Source organism: Phodopus roborovskii, unplaced genomic scaffold (genome assembly GCF_943737965.1).
Source record: "Phodopus roborovskii unplaced genomic scaffold, PHOROB, whole genome shotgun sequence".
NCBI lineage: Eukaryota > Metazoa > Chordata > Mammalia > Rodentia > Cricetidae > Phodopus > Phodopus roborovskii.
This window is the reverse complement of record NW_026125281.1, coordinates 12,973,606-12,991,138: the sequence shown is the minus strand read 5'-3', so window position 1 is coordinate 12,991,138 and position 17,533 is coordinate 12,973,606. Positions and strand designations below refer to the sequence as shown.

The 17,533-nt window shown below is 44.1% G+C and overlaps 1 protein-coding gene across 2 annotated transcripts in view; it reads left to right on the top strand.

The window, feature by feature from the left end:
- Positions 1-17,533, top strand: part of Chd7 (chromodomain helicase DNA binding protein 7) — a 180,021-nt gene that overhangs the window by 99,427 nt on the left and 63,061 nt on the right. For both annotated transcript variants that reach the window (XM_051197332.1, XM_051197325.1), the window contains exon 4: positions 14,053-14,194. In XM_051197332.1, coding sequence (XP_051053289.1) covers positions 14,053-14,194 — 142 coding nt within the window. The remainder of the gene's footprint in view (positions 1-14,052; positions 14,195-17,533) is intronic.

The following is a 17,533-nucleotide window of genomic DNA, read 5'->3' as shown; positions in this document are numbered from 1 at the left end:
GTTAACTTCCCAGGTATAAGTACTGTGCTTTGGTGTGAGGAAACCCATGTCATAGCTCTCAGAAAGCGAAGTCAAATCCTAACGTGATAAGGAATGTCCTTTCTTGTTAAGGTGTAGGTGTACCAAGTGCATCACCAACAGGTTCAGTACCAGGATAATTTGGATTCAGTTTTCATCGTAATTATTTTGACTTTTTTCTTTTCTTTTTTGAAACTAACTCTGGTAATGGATGGAATCATTCTGGGATTCTGACATAAATTTGCAGCCATATTCAGCCTGAGTCTGACCAGTTTACATGGACACACCCTTCCCTGCCATAGAGCACTTTGGTGGTAGATTCGGAAGTGCTCTCTGTAATAGTGGCCCATGTTGCAACTTCCTGACAGCTGTGGGTCCCAGCTCAGTCAGCACTGGGTGTGCAGCATTTCCTAGGTACATTTACAGATCTGTGTTCGCCCCAAGAGCTTTTTGGGGGGCTGTCTCCAGGGCGGGCCAGCAGCTGTCATCCCGAGCGTGAGTTAGGGTCTCTGTGAGTGTTTGTTTAGCACAGCTTCCTGAATGGGGCCTGCACATACTCTTTTTGTAGGAGCAGGAGAGTCTTTTTGCTCGGGAAGAAAGTGTAGTTCTTTCCTTCTCCCTGTTGGCCCTCACTGTCTGCATGTGAGCTGTACAAAAGCTGTTTTTAGCATTAATGAGTTGAGAATCTTTGGAACACATTGATGTATATGGAGATGTTCAAGTGACAGGAAGCTGATAGGTTGCTTGCCAGAGATTTAGCAAGCCATGTTTGGGGGTTATGTGTGTGTGTGGGGGGGGGCTGTGAGAGTTGGTAGCACCTGTTAGCTTGGATAGCATCACCATGTGTGTGACCACTGGCTGATTTACAGTGAAGTGTGACAAGGACCATCCCCAGAAGCTTTCCTGTTGTTGATGCTCTTTCGGGATTGGCTGTCCAAACATAGGATAATTGCATTGAGATGTTAAATAAATTAACAAACCAAACCATTATTTTGTCAAGTCACATTGTTGCTATTGGTCAGATGAATTGGAGTATGTCAATTGTGGTCTCCTTGTTCAGTTAAGTCTACAAGGAAATAGCATCCTTGAATCAAGGATAACGAGAATGCATACGACTACATGTAAATTCTGAATAGCATAGCAGAATAATTATGTAAATTGAATATGCAGTGATGAAGGTAATAGGGGGTTTGGGTTGTGTTAGTACTGGGACTGAATTGCCAGAGCAGTTTGCGTCTACACAGTGGAATACAACAGTGGCAATTTTGTTTTGCAAAATGCTATGTGATACCGGTTATTTCCATCCTTGAATAAGTTAACTTGATGAATTTGTTTATACAGAAAATAATTTTCCTACAGAGGGCTGCAACAGAGGAAATAAACAAGTGAAATGAAAAATTTAGACTAGTAACTCCTCACTCCTTTCCCGCAGCCTGTGAGCTGTCTCCTGGCTGCAGCGCCGCCAGTAGACTTGCTGTCCTTGGAGTGGGTGATGAATGACCTGCTGGTGGCCTCCATCATTCTCACATCCTTGGTGATGAGGATGCATGGGCAGGGGCTGCTGTGTAGAGCTGGCGCCCCTGTGCCTGGTGCAGCCTCCTTGTCCCCTGGAGCCCACTCGGTCCTGTGAAGTGAGGAATAGCTCGGTAACCAAACTACAATTCCCCATGTCTTTCCTATGCTGGAGGAGTACCATAGTCTGCATAGGATGCTGGTGGAACGGGAAAACCAGTTGTCCAGTGTGTTAGAATAAAGACACTTTGCATCCTGACCAGAAAAAAAGAAGGGGCTCCCCCTGGGCCACAGTCCTCTTTTCTAGTAGAACCATGTTCTTTTTCTTCTTCTTTTTTTTTTACTTGTAATATATTTTTCTACACTTCTTATTATTGCTCTCCCCAGGTGCCCTTATAGCTTTCAAATATTGGCTGTTAATACTGGAAATAAAGCCAGGACCTCTGTGGCTGGAGAGGATGCGTTTTGCATGTGCAAGGATTCTGGGAGGCTTTGCATCCTCCTTTCTGGGTGGTTTCTGTTGTGCGTGCATGGGCTCTGTGAAGTGAGAGAGAATTCGGAGGAAGTGCTTCCTTTCAATGATTCTTGAAGGATTTAGTGGCCCATTTAGCTACATAAAGATTCTTTGAATGTACAGAAAGAGGGGAACTTGGCCAGAGATTGTGACTTGACTACTGAAGCCTGAATTAAATGGAGCAGTGTGACCGCTCCTAGTTCGGTTTCTAGGAACACATTTTGTTCCGTTCTCTGCTCCCCACTCCCGGGGTTAAATTTAGCAGAAATGAAAATGTTATTTTTCAGTTGAGTGAAGATAGCTTTTTATTTTAAACCAGAAAATAAACATACCACTCTTTTATTTATTTTTTTTTAAACCACACAAAGTACCAGAAACATGTGAGGTGTGCTTTTTGCAAGCTCCTGTAGTTGTCATTAACAATAGTAGTGACTATTTATTTAGCAGTGTCCTTCTGAGGGACTCATTTTCTCAGCTATAATCTTACAGAGTTAGGGTGTTTTTACCCGAGAACTACTTTCTCAGTCAGCAAGCCCAGTGCCCTGGTAAGCTAAAATGTCTTTGCAGTATGCTCTGTGTCTGTAAAGCTTCTTGATGGAGGTCACAGATAAAAGCAGCCCTTCCATCAGCCTTGGTAGTGAGAATGGAGCAGGCCCAGACACACATGGAATCGGGTGTCTGCCCAGCGAATGTGTACGTCATGAATTAAGTTCCTACTTCCTCCTCTTTCCTTTCTTCTGTTCCTTCTTTCTCTTCAAACCACTCACTGTGATTTAGTTTTGGTTCAAAACATTGGAAAACCAGAAAGACACTGTTTTGGCTCATACCTGCACAAGAGGGTATACGCACATGCTACACACACATGCATATGCATTTCAGGGGTGTGAAGCTTTGAGCCCTTTTAGTGCTAGTGATGAAGAAGGAACAGTACCCACGAGGATCATGCTGGCTCGGCCTCTGAAGCTGTCTTGCCAAGGCTCTTATTTGTCAAGTGTAGTTAGAGATGGACAGCCAGTATCTACCCTGCTGTCTATCTCAAAGTTTCTTTTCTTTTGCACAAAGCGACTAACAATGGTTCAGATCCCCAGACCTTCTTCCCTTTGGGCTAACCACCTCAGCATCTCCGATGTGGTCCTTCCTCTCTAGTTCGAAGCAGGATAATCATCAGGCAACTTGGAAAGCCAGTTCTGTGCTATATGCTAGATGCAGGCAGCCTGGACCCCAGCGGAGACAACCCGTTGCTGCTTTAGTTTCTTTAGGAAGGGTGCTGTGGCCCTACCCGTGACCTCTCATTGTGCCACCAAATGACAGTGGGCATGAGCAGCAGTGGATGTAATAGGGCCACTTCTCTGCGACATTGTTTTACAGTCTTTCTTAAGCAGAGTGTTAAGGAGTGCATTTTGCCACAGGCTTTGGTGATATTCCTGGGAGAAAAGGACAGAAAACGATCATGGGCTGATTCTCTCTCTCTCTCTCTCTCTCTCTCTCTCTCTCTCTCTCTCTCTCTTTCTCTCTCTCTCTCTCTTCAATCGAAACATCTTTATTATGTGGGAATGCTTTGGAAGAATATGAAAATCTATAGAAGCAATGTTCATCTCTTGTTGTATAAAGATGTTTGGCAGGTTAGCCTGGGCCTAGCCAGAGCCCTCCTGAGGTCAAAGCCACCACATAAATAAACCAGGCAGCTTTCCTGCTGTTGTCCCCATCTTTGTATGACTTTAGCTCTCAAATGATAGGTGTGGATTAAGAAAAAAGTTTTGATCCGTTAAAAGTTAGAAGCATTGTACCCTTAGACATCCACTAGAGTATGAGTCTATTTTGTTGAGGCCCTGAATTACGGAGGAGCAGCGTGGTTCACACTGGTCTGCTTCCCTGTTTGGCTAGATGGGGTTTATTTTCTCCTTTGTGTTGGTCTGCCTAATTCTCATCCCGCCGATCGGACTGAAATGTAGGTGGATAGTTTGTCTCCCTTGTGTTAGCCACCCAGGCTGGTCAGAGAAGATAGTTATGAGTTCAGAGATGGGATTCTGACTGCCAGAGTGACCTCCAGAGTGCTGCCCACAGGTAAAGGTGACATCTGGGACGATGGTACAAGTGGGCAAACGTGCATCTGGCAGCGTGGTGCTAGCGGTGTATTGCGGGGGTGTGGGAGGGGTGGCTCCTGGGAGGCTTTGATTTGGGTTGTCACCGGAACAGGCAACATCTTAGCTGACTGCACTTCCCTTCCACATCCTGATTGAGTCCACGAAACAATGTAGAGTTTTCAGTGTTAATTCTTAGGTACAAGACAGAAATCTTTGCTTTAGGAATGTTCTGTTAAGGATTTAGTTCTTTCAGCATAGTTTTCTGTTGTTGTTCTCACAGCTGAATAAACAAATTAAGAGGTCCTTTAGGAAATGACCAAGGCTGTAGCAACCCTAAAGGCAGGGTCCTGATGTTGGCCCAAAATGACTCAGGCCCACACCAGGTGGAACCGGTGTTTACAGGAAAGCTTGCCACACGGGAGGCCAGGCAGGTTTGCCAGGGTCTCAAGGCCCCTGTGTGGAGTCAGGGAGGATATGTGAGCCAGGGTCTCAAGATGCGTGTGTGGGGTGGGGGTTGGGGGGCGGTTAGCTAGGGTCTCAAGCCACCTGAGTGGAGTCAGGCATGTGGGCTCCTCAGTGGATGAGGAGCAGTAGGTTGCCCGGTCCCAGGACTGGTGTTAGGCGTCCGCTAGAGGAGGTGTGCTTGTCTTGGTGTGGTGGTGTGTTCTCTGCTACCCAGCCTGCACTGCTCCCTCTTCACTAGTTTATTCTGCGGGTGAGTTTATTACGTGCTGTAGTTATACCATTCGATGCATTGCAGTACTTGGGCTTTCCCTTTTTTTTTATTCTGTAGGGCTGATTTTACTTTTTGATGCACCACATTTTATGCTGATTTAATTGATCTTTTTTGAAACTTTTGTGCTTTCTTAAATTACCTTTAAAGTTGCATACAAAATGGGTTTCATTATGGTATTTTAATAGATATTCATCATTGTACTTTGTTCACATTTGCCCAATTCCTCCCCGATCCATCCTTTCCCCCTAAACAGTACCCCCTTCTGATCATGTATGTGTGTATTTGTTTATGTATGTACAAGCATGAATCTAGGTCACACATAGTAGAGAAAATATGAGGCATTTTATTATGCCTCTGTCTTATTTTGTTTAACTTGATGTTATCTATTAATTTTTCTGCAAATGGCACAGTTTCACCCTTCCTTATGACTGTGCACATATGCATCCTATTTCTTAGTCTGTATAGGTGTTTACAGCTGCCTCCATGCATTGCTTATTGTGGATAGTGTTGGAGCAAACACGGATGTGCATGTTTCTCTGTGGTGTGCTGGCTTGGATTCTTCAGGCATATATCCAGGAGCAATAGAGCTGAGTCACGAAAGTTCTATTTTTAGTCTTTTGAGGAACTTGTAGACGGACTTCCACAGTGGCCGCCCCATTCTACACCCCCACCCAGAGTGACTCCGGCTCCTCTTTGCCTACATCTTCTCCAGCATTTGTTATAGTTGATTTTCTTGAATACAGCCACTTGAGGGATGAGATGAAATCTCAGGACAGTTTTAATTTACACTTCCCTGGTGGTGAAGGATGATGGACACTTCTTCATGTATTTAGTTACCTACATGCTTTCTTTCTTTTTTTTTTTTCTTTCTTTTTTTTTTTTTGAGAATTGTTCAGTCCATTTGATTGGCTGGCTGTTTGGTGTTATAGATACTAAGTGTTAATCTCCATCAGATACATAGTTGGTAAAGATACTCTTCCATTCTGTTGTCTGTCTCTTTGATCTTTTGATTCTTTCCTATGCTGTAGAGATTTTTTTTTAATTTATTTTTCATTTTACATACTAACCCCAGTTTCCTCTCCCTTCCCTCTCTGCCTCCCACCCTTCCTGTCCCCCATCCACTCCTCAGAGGGGGTAAGGTCTCCCGTGAAGAGTCATCAAAGTCTGGCATATCAAGTTGAGGCAGGGCCAATCCCTTCCCCCTGTATCAAGGCTGAGCAAGGTGTCCCACCATAGAGAGTGGGCTCCAAAAAGCCAGCTCATGCCCCCGAGACAGGTCCTGGTGCTGTATAGAGATTTTTAATTGCGCTTGTGCCCATTTACCAGTTTTAGGAATTATGTTCTCAGCTACTGGAACCCTTGTCAAAGCGAATGCATCTTGTTTTGACTCTGGGAGTTTCAGGGTTTCAGGTCTTAACAGTAGCAAAATTACAGTTGTGAAGTAGCAACAAAAATTAATTTTATGGTTAGGGGCACACAATATGAGGAACTGTGTTAAAGGGCGGTTGGCAGCATTAGGAAGGCAAGAACATGGCGGTAAGGTCTTTGATCCACTTTGAGTTGGGATTTTGCAGGGTAGATAACCCATGTCCCTGGCATCAGCTGTTGACCAGGCTTTCCTTTTTCCAGAGAATGTTTTTAAGACCTTTGTCAAAATTAGGTACTGTAGCTGTGTGGGTTCATTCAGGGTACTCTGTTCTATTCCGTTGGTCTAAAGATATATTGGTGCCTTGTTGGTTTTTTGTTACTATGGCTCTGCAGTACATTTTGAGATCAGGAATTGTGATAACTCCAGCATTGCCTTTTCTGTTCTGGATTGCTGTGACTATTTGTTTTTGGGGGGCTGTGTGTGTGTGTGTGTGTGTGTGTGTGTGTGTGTGTGTGTGTGTGTTTGTGTGTTTCTGTATTATTTTGTGATTACTTGTTCTGTTAAGAATGCCATTGGGATTTTTATGGGGATTGCTTTCAATAATATACACATTTTTCACAGCATCAACTCTACTAATCTATGTAAAGTCTTTTCTTCCAGTGTCTTGTTCACCATCTTCAACATCTAAAACTTGACACCATTAAGGTCTTTTACTGCAGACATTGCTTGGGTTTATTGCTAGTTACATTTTTACTTTTTAATGAAATACTCTAAAAGCTATCTAGATTTTTTTTTTCCATTCCAATTCTTTTTTTTTTTTTTTTTTTTTTTTTTTGGCAAATATTTTGATTTCTCCTTCCTTGCTATTTGGATCACCCATCTTTGTTTCTTTACATTATTGCTCTAGTTAAGACCTCAAACCACATGTTGAATAAGAATGGAGAGAGGGGAACAAGGCATGGTTACGCATACCTTTAATTCAAGCACTAGATAGAAGCAAGCAGATCACCACAAGCACCATACCAGCCAGAACTATATAGTGAGACTCCCCCCCCCCACACACACACACCCAAAGAAAGAGATGCTCTTTCAGATTTCCCTATTTAGTAGAGCATTGGCTGTGGGTTTTTCATAAAGCCTGTATTATGCTGAGGTTAATTTCTTTTGTTGCTAGTTTCTGTTGTTTTGGGGTTTTTTTGTTTGTTTGTTTGTTTTGTTTTGTTTTGTTTGGTTTGGTTTTTTTGGTCTCTCCCCTCCCCCTCCCCCAGACAGGCTTTCTCTGTGTAGCTCTGTCTGTCTGTTCTGGAACTCATTCTGTAGATCAGGCTGTCCTTGAACTCACAGAGATCCACCTGCCTCTGCCTCCCGAGTACTGGGATTAAAGGTGTGCACCACTATCACTCAGCTTTTGGGTTTTGTTTTGTTTGGTTGGTTAGTTGGTTTTGTGTGTGTGTGTGTGTGTGTGTGTGTGTGTGTGTGTGTGTGTTTTACTTTTAATTTTCACTGTTTAGAAAGTTCACCAAGTAGTAAGGTGTCTTAGAGTTTCTGTTGCTGGGACAAAACACCACGACCAAAAGTAAGTTGGGGGTGAAAGGGTTTATTCATCATATATTTCCATATTACGGTTTATCACCAAAAGAAGTCAGGGCAGGAACTCAAACCAGGTGGGAACTGGGAGACAGGAGCTATTGTAAAGGCCATAGAGGGGAACTGCATACTGGCTTCTCCCCATGGCTTGCTCAGCCTGCTTTCTTATAGAATGCAGGATCACAAGCTCAGGGTCTGAGGCACTCACAATGTGCTGGGCCCTCCCCCATTGATCACTAATTAAGACAATGATTTAGAGAACAGACTGCTCTTAAGGAGGTGTTTTCTCAATTGAGGTGCCCTTCTTTCCGATGACTCTAGCTTGTGTCAGCCCATAAGGGCTTAGTGAGCTCTTGATTTGTGAAGCAGGTTACACTTTTTCACCAACGTTGAGCCCTGGAGTCCAACAGCAGACTGCGTTCTATTATGGCAGGTAGAGCTTTATAGAGTTGCTTCATGTTATTGGAAATTTTTTTGTCATTGTTGGATGTGTTACTTCACACGTAATCCAAACTGTCTGGGAGGTTGAGACAGAAATATTGCCACAAGTTCAAGGCACAGTGAGATCCTGCTTGCTATGTAAGTATAGGGGCCTGAGTTTGGATATCAAGTACCTATATAAAAAGCTGGGTGTGATAGCATCGACTTGTAATTGTAGCTCCGGGGAGACAAAAACCAGGTGTACCCTTAGAGCTTACTGGCAGTCAGTCTAGCCAACCACTGAGCTCTAGGTCAGGAAGAGACCTTCCATTGATCCATTCCATCACACAATGAACAGTCAAACCCTCTCTTTCTCCCCCTCCAGCTTATCAATAGTAAGAATATGCCTTAATGGCCGCCCTTCTTCTTAAGGAAGACAATCTAATGTTTTGAAGAAGCCTTGAGCCCCTAATAATGTCCCGGTGGATGGTCCTGTCCTAAGTTCACAGTTGACTTCCCCACTGTGGGGAGCGTCTTCATTTGCTTCCTTACCTGAAGGGCCTGCATGGTCGCTAACTCCTTCCTGCCCACTGCCCAGTCACCAGTAATCATCACGTTTGCTTTCACAATATGGCGCCTTTTTAAAGTTTCTTCTGAGCACGAATGTTCACAGGTTGACCAATGCATTCTGTTTTGTCGTAAATCAGGCCAGCCAGCCCCAACTTTCTAATAAGTTCTGGCTATTTGGATAAAGCCTTGTTTATAAAAGTCTACAATTTTTCTAGCAACTGTTGGCCAACTGCGATCCGACAGCCCCATCTTAGACAACACTGCCCGCCCTGTTTATGAACAGCTATGTCTTCAGCTAAATAGGAATACTTCCAGAAGTGGGATAGCAACCCTCCCACCAAGGGCAGCACAACTCTGAATATGGAGTTTGTGTTTTAGTGATTGTACCCTAACATTCTCCTCAGGGTGGTACGTGCTTTGATGGCGTTGGCGATAACCTTAGAACTAATGACTTGGCTGTTGACTGTGGATCCCGGCGCTGGCCAGTGTGAGTCTGCTCTCAAAATAAAGTGTGGAACACGGGGCTGCAGGATAAACAGTGACATTTCATTTTTCCAGGGACATCACTGGATTTATGTTTGATTTTCTGGTCTTGCTAGCACGAGTGGAGGATCTGCATGCGAGTGAGGGTTGGGTTAGATCTGTCTTTGTGTTGTTGTCATGTCGCTGTTGGGGAGATAGAAGGAGGAAGGGCTTTGGCTTGGGAATTTATATTTATAAATGGCATATGGTGTATTGCTTTTGAAATTTTTCTCTTGTCCTCAAGTTTGTTTAAAAACTTAGTCTCATTTCATTTTTCCCTTCCCTTTCTTCTCTAAAATCCTATTGTGTTGCTTCTCCCTCCCAAGTTATGGAGATAGGAGTGTGTGGATGCTGAGGGTGGAGCCAGGCCTTGTCGTGTTAGGCAAGCAGCCCACGAGCTGAGCCTGCTCACCACCAGCTCTTTAGCTCCAGCCTTACAGATGGCTCATTGTGAAGGGAGATGCTGTTCCAGCTTTTGTTTACCCTTCAAAAGTATTTATTTTATTGTGTGTATGATCACATCCCACAGTGTGCATGTGGGGTCACAGGATAATGTGGTGTGAGTTCTTGAGATCAAACTCAGGGTACCAGGCTTGTATGGTTTACACTTTTCCCCCTGAGCTGTCTTGTGGTTGCTTACTTTGTTTTGTGGTGTGTGTGTGTGTGTGTGTGTGTGTGTGTGTGTGTGTTGGAAAATAGGAAAGTGTCAGTACATAGTGATAAGCTTTGTAATTAGGCCATGGTGGCACATGCCTTTAATAATAGCACTCAGGAGGCAGAGGCAGACAAATCTCTGAGTTTGAGGCCAGCCTGGTCTACAGAGCGAGTTCCAAGATAGCCATGGCTACACAGAGAAACCCTGTCTTGGGGGTGGGGAGGAGGAAAGACAGAAAAAAGAACCTTGTACTTATTAAACTGTTTAATTAAATAGGAAAAGAAGCATAAGTAGGCACTAGGAATACAAAGGTTTTTGTTTGTTTGTTTTAGGTCACAGGATAGTTGGTGAAAGATAACAATGCTTTAATTTTAATACAACTCAGTAATGTTAATGTTGTTTTTTTTTTTTTTTTTTTTTATGTTTTAAGTATTTCTGTGTCATGTGACACGTGGGACTTTGAGATCATACCCCATCTAGGCTCCTGAGGTGTCCTAACCATGTTTCTTGGATCTGTCTGCTGAGTCTTGCGTGTGAGTGGGCAGCTTTCAGGGTACCACAGCCAGAGTGTGTTTGGTACTCACGTGTGAGCCTGCAGAATGGAGCTGGAGGGAGCGCAATGGAAGTGGCTGTTGTGGGTTGTAAAGGTTGGAGAAGGCGGAGACCCCAGCACTGAGACTTGCAGACATTGTACGTTGGGGTTTGCATTAAAGCACATCATCAGATGGACTGTAGTCCCCTGTGGAGATGAGTTTGCAAGCGCTGGCTGTCCTGCTCCATCAGGATGTGCTGATGCAGGACAGACAGGAGTCAGAGCAGACTCAGGAGAGAAGGGAGAGCAAGCAGTGTGGCCTGTGCGTGCCTGGCTTTTCTTGGGACTCTGTTTAGATGGCTGGGTAGTAAGCTGTAGAGCTGAGTAGGCATTGGCTGCAACTGTTGGGGGACCCTGAAGCTCTGGGCCCGCACCGTGCTGCTCGGTGGCTTCACTTTCTATGGTGCAATGCTGGCATAAGGAATACTCCTGACAATATCCTTGTCCCTACAACCAGGGCAGCTGTCTGTTTGCATGTTCGGGCTTCGAATATAGTCTGGAAGAAGAACATGTGTGGCTCTGTGTGGGGTTTGAACCTCACAGATTGGTTCTGATGTAGACTCTGTCCTTTTCACACTGGTTTCATGCTGGGGACCCTTCCCATGGGTGAGAGGGTCATGTGGCAGCGATTGCTGTGGTCTAGGATGGGGTGAATGCTGTTTGTTCTTCTAGCTAGTGAGTAGCATTGCTCGTGCATGCTGAAATGAGCCTTGGTGCTCATGGCATCCTCGCTGTGAGGTCCTCAGGTGAGCTGGCACTGGTGGACCAGAGCCGCAGCCGGAGTGTACCTCTCAGATGTCCTCCTTGTCTTCCGGATGTGCGGAGGTGATCATCTCTGTCCAATGCTACCTTATCTTTCTCCTCTCACCTCAAACTCATGGAAGCCCTAGAGATGCAGATAGTAACCTTTTGCTATGGATGAGGAAACGGAAGTGCAGGAAAGCCATACGTGCTCTGTCTGTAGTCCCAGCTGGAACTGCGACAGAACTCAGGCTAATCCCTGACTCAGGGAAAGCACCATTCTGTAGTACTTGTGGCAGAAGAAAAACTGGCTTCATTTTTTCCTTAGCTTAAAGCTGTTGAATGCCTCACTTCATAGGAATACAGATTGGCTTACTCCAAAATCATAACGAGGACAATTTAATGTAAGTAATTAATTTTGTCCTGGGTTATAAAGTCTTTGGGTGGCCACTGAAGATCTCTTAGCCTTTTCTGACATCTTCGGGTGCTTGGTTTGCATACCGGTGGGTGGGAGAGCCTAGCTGTCCCTGAACATGAATGTCGTGAGGGCTAATGAGTTTGCCTCTTGCAGTAATCAGATCAGAAAGCGCTTCCCTGGGCCAGGAGGTTTTTGTCTAAGCATTTGGGGAGGTCCTGTCTGACTTTCAGCCATCTTGGAGGTTCTGCGCAGCTCATCCTTGGATAGAGCAGATGGAAAGTCATTAGTGCTTCTGTCCCCCAGCAAATGGATGTTTCCTCAGACCTGGCTCTGGGCAGCATCCAGACAGGCAGCCTTTCAGTCCTGCAGGACGGTGTTTGCGGGCCCGAAACCCCACGAACTTGAACTCTATCCTTTGCTCTGGCTGAGCGAGGTCACTGTGGAAAGTACTCACTGCCAGCTCAGGTTACCTGGCAGTGCTTCAGCCCTTTGACAGCCCTACCTCTGATTTAAACAAATTTGAGAAATATGTAAAGTTTTGGAAGCAGTTTTGCACTGATTTGATAAAAGAAACCACAAAACACTGCAGCGCAGGTGTTGAGAATGTTTGAAAGCTGATTGAGGGAAGCAGATGGCTTTAGTCAGTGGCATCCAGCCAAAAGAGCAGGTGCTGGTCATGTGACCGCTGGTTACCAGGGTAATCTGATTGCTCTTGGCGTGCAGATGAAAGGGAAGGGGCCCAGTGTTCAGCTGTAGTATTGTATAATTTGTGGCAGTTAGAGCGGAAATAAATGCTGGAAATGGAGCCTCATGGTAGGGGAGACTTCTGTCCGTGTGCAGCGTAAACACCAGGGCACTCTCGTCAGGAAATGCTGCATGAATTTTTTAATTTAAAAAATGTGATGCTGTCTGGGGATCTCTGACTTAGGCACGCCAGCCACCTTTTTGTAAATAAAATCGGTGTTCGAAATGAACTGCTATTTGCGATAATCTCGACTTGCTTTCAGTTGTTTCCCGATGTAGCTGTTTGCTGTGCTAAAATGCTCACGTATCAAAATAAACTCCGAGTATGTAAGAATAAGACATGTAAGGTGCTCCAATCATTACTAGTGGGAAACCCTGCGTGGGCGTGTGCTGGTGCACTGTTCATGTACTTTGGGAGTGCTTAGTGCGAGACATCTTTACCTGAGTCTCTTCCTAGTGCCTGACAACACGCTGCTTAGTGCAGCTTCTCCGTGTGCTTTTCTGGGACTTTATAAATTTTAATAAATGTAGGGTTTGAAATATGTCTTTTGCTTGTTAAGCTACTTACAGCTTGAGACTCCCTAGAAATATTTTTAAAAAATGAAAATCTTTGCAGATGTCTGGTTATTTACTGTGTTGTATATATAGCAAATGATAGCATATGTTAGGAAGTCCTGGGTCCAGAGTTGTAGAGTAAAGAGAGCACCAAGTTTTTGCTCTGGTAGAGCACTGAGGAATGGTTTTGGGGGTGGCGATAACCCTGGACTTTTTTCCTCAGAGTGCACTCATGTGCTCTGATGTAACACTCAGATACTGCTGATGCTTTCGGTGACATTTGGAAAGTGAGCTTTACTTATTAGTTGGATACAAACACACACATATAATCTCAAAGCCCTGGCTTTTACTAAAGTGCTGACTGTGAGCCTGGACATGGCCGCATTGGGTGTGCGCTTGCCCTGGGTTCTACCCTGGCACTAGGGGAAAATGAAGGCCAGTTGTGATTTTTTTTCCCCCCTCCAAAATGCTTAGCATCAAAACAAACAAAATAACAACAAAAACTTGCTCGTAAAGAACACTGAATTAAATAAAATTATGCATTTCTCAGAAAGGAATTTTTATTAAACACTTATAAGTGGAATATGAGGAAAACTAATACCGGTTGCCATAGGACTTCAAAAGGAATGTGTAAAACCCTATGCCAGAGAAATAAAGCTGTGGTCATTAGATTGTATGTTTTTCTCTACTTAAAAAAGCTGTCTACACCTTACTTTTTAGCAAAGCAGTGTCTTAGTTTTTCCTCATGGCTTCGCATACTAGCAGGGGCTATGAGCAATACTTGGTAATATCCAAAGGTTTACATTCAATTCCATTTTAATGGGTGAGAAATTTGCTGAAGGTCATGAATGGTAGGTTTTGTTGTCAAACATTAATTAGGAGCACCATCTAATGAAAAATGGCCAGCACACATCGATCTAGCCTTTGCCACTAGTGCTCATGGAAGAGCAGGCTTGGGGCACGTGGGAAACTGCACTGCAGGGGAACACTAAATGATGTATACTTTGAATTCTAGTAATAAGAAACCCGACTCAGAAGCAAGTACTTTGAAGAAAAAGGTCAACAAAGGAAAAGCAGAAGGTTCAGAAAATTCAGACTTGGACAAAACACCCCCACCATCCCCCGCCCCCGAAGAGGAGGAAGACCCAGGTGTTCAGGTAATACCACTCTTCCCTCCCGAGTCCCGGCCAGGGAGCAGGGTAACTTTAGCAACACGCAAAGCACACAAGGTTTCACCCGGCTTTATTGTCAGATGTGTGTGCGATGTCCTTATTGTTGTCTGGAACGTTATATCCACAGTGAAGAAAGCCAGGGCCAACAGAAACTCGGCTCACTCCAGGGCCGCTGAGCCTTGAAATGAATAATAAAACAAAAAACTGCCTTTATTTTAATGAGTGTCTATTTTGGTGTTTATTTATGGCCTCATAAACATTTTAACATTGCTCTTATATTGCTTCATTTAAAGTGTCATCACATTGCAATTTCTTCCTAAAATTTGGTTTCTTGTCAATTTTTTGTGTGCTGATTTCTCTCCTCTCTCTCTCTGTGGTGTGGTGGTGTGTGTGTGTGTGTGTGTGTGTGTGTGTGTGTGTGTGTGTGCGCGTGCGTGCGTGCGTGCGTGCGTACGCGCTCGTGGGCACACACTGGCAGGTATATGGATGCGTGAATGCATGTGTACACATAGGTCCCCATTCTTGTGGAAGCGGGAGGCCAAGCTCAGGTGTCATTCTGTCATTCTGTAGGAGTCATCCGCCTTGTGTTCTTGAGACAGGCTCTCGCTGTCCTGAGGTTTGTGTAGTAGGCTAGCCGTGACTGGCCATTGAGCCCCAGAGATTGTGTGTCCACCTCCCCAGTGCTGGAATTGTAAGCCATGCCATGCTTTTCTGTGTCTGGAAGGATCAAAATTAGCTTTTCAGTCACTTAGCTGAAAAAGCTCTCTGTCTTGCCCTCATTCATTTTTTTTTTCATAATAAAAACCAAAACATACTTTGTATCTTGTCTCCTTGACATTAATCAGAGATGTATTCATGGTAGAGTATCCATGAACAAGCCAGTGGCTGCCAAATGGCAACTCTGCAGAGTCTCCTGAATTCTAGAAATGAATGCATTAGTAGTAGTAGACACAGGTAGGTGTTTTGATGCCTGTGTGTGAAGTTTGCTGCCTTTACTATTTGGGCTGAGAGGGGCTGGCTGAAAGAAGACTGACCAGTATACCTGGCAGTTAAGAATGACTTTCTTGATAGGTTCCCGGGAAGTAAACCAGTCGGTCTATTGGGGTGACTGGGGATGTGGCTTTTGCAAGTGATATTTGAGTTAGCAAGGACCCAGTTACTGTTGAGGCCCATTGCAATAATCCTTAGCAGCTGGTTGGGCTTCCTCTGACCATTAGTGTAGTCCCAGGCCTTGCTGCCTTAGGTCCAAAGGTTTGTAATATGTGGCCCTCTTACAAAGAATTTCTTTATGATGTTGTGTTTTTCTTGAGCATCACTGTGTCTAATGTCACAGGGCAGCCAGAAAGAGGTATCTGAGAGGGTAAATGGTTACAGGTGGTTGTAAACTACCATATGGGGAATTGAACCTGGGTCCTCTGCAAGAACAGCCAGTGCTATAAACCACTGAGCCATCATCTCTCTAGCCCTAATAGGTACCCCTTAAAAGTTGGTTAAGAAGCTTGAAAATAAAAATTTTTAGTGAAATTCATTGTATTTTTTGAGGATGCTTTGTCTTAATTTGTGCTGAAAGTAAGAGCTTTAGGAGAATAATATTTGGACATTATTAAGAATTATTTTCACAGGCTGGATGTGGTGACGCACACCTTTAATCCCAGCACCTACCTCTGTGAATCTGAGGCCAGCCTAGTATACATAGCCAGTTCCAAGACAGCCAAGACTACCAAAGGAGATTATCTCAAAACAAAGCAAAACAAAACAAAAGAACTATTTCCCAAGTTAAGTAAATTCCATCATGGCTTCACAAACACAGCTGCTGTTTTTTTTTTTTTTTTTTTTTTTTTTTTTAAAGTCTACATTCTGACTAACCGTGAACTTTCTGTTTGGGGATGGGGTTAATTTTCTTCCTATCCTTTCCTCTCCTCCTCTTCCCTTCCGACTTCTTTTCCTTTCATTATTTCAGATACGGAAGAGAGTTTTGCAGTTCAAGCCAAGCCCAGCATTTTCTGTCTAATTGTCTCAGTTTAACAGTTCTGGGCTTACCAGCAGGCAGGCAGCCACACAGAGACCTGCCTTGACATCGTCTCTCTTCCTGGTGTCTGAAACAGGAAGTGACACAGACTGCTTGTTCACTAGTGGTGCATCTGGGAGGGCTTGCAGTGAGAAGTTCTGAATTTTCTGGTTCCTTGTCAAAAGTAAATGGCGTGTTAACTCTCTAACTCAGAATTGGGCAAAAGGTGTTGCCACAGCAAGGCCTTAGAAACACAGTTAGATTTTTCTCTTTGGTACATGTCTGTTGTAACCAAAAGTATCTTTATAAAGCAGGTGAGAACGCCTCATTCTCAGGCTGGGAGATGGCCTGGTGCTGGTGGGCCGTCTTGCCCTGAGACAAGGCAGTGTCTGCCTTGCTTTTGGATGGTGATGAGCATTTTACTTCTCCCTCTTAGTGTTTGGCTATAAAACTCTCGAAGCCCTTTAAACACCAGGAATTCTGGGTATTAGTCAGTGGTATCTTTATTCTTTCCTTCTGAATTTTGACTTTTCAGCCCTTTGTGTCTTTAAAAGTCTGCAGGACTTTTCTTTTAGAGATTAAAATGCTCTGCTGCCCCTGCTCCTTTTCTTCTCCATTCAGAGCCCCAAACCCAATAACAGCGTGCATTTCTTTTCAGATTAGCAAAAGCACTGCATTTGTCTTCTCCTTGCGCGTTTTTGAGGACCAGGGAGGTGAAGATGACGTGCCTAGCCTCACCTTCCGGGCTTATTAGTCACCCACACATCCATGTAGATTAGAAACAGTTGGAGTTTGTCTTACATAGAATCAGGAGCAGCTGATTTCCACATATGCTCTGTATTGCCAGGTCAATGGATGGGTGTGTTTTCTTATGGATACACTTCACTACATTGTCTGCAAAGGCCATGCTGGGTTACATTTTGACCACAAGAGTGAAAGTGTGCATTTTGCTAGCAGTCACGCTGATGCTAGATAGCTATTACCACTCTTAAATTTTAAGGAGCATGATAAAAAGTTGTATTAAAACTATAACTGCCAGGCATGGTGGTGCATACTTTTAATCCCAGAATTTGGGAGACAGAGACAGGCAGAGCTCTGTGAGTTGGAGCCTATTTTGGTCTAATCATTCCAGGCCAGCCATGGCTACATAGTAAGAATCTATCTCAAAACAAACAAACAAACAAACAAAAAACCCCACATACTTATTATAGCCAGTCATTATGAATTGTGTGTTCAGTTCCCATTCCTTCTCGCAGCCTCCTCTTCCAGTACTAGGGATTGAACCCAGGGTCTTGTGAATGCTAAGTAAGTGCTTT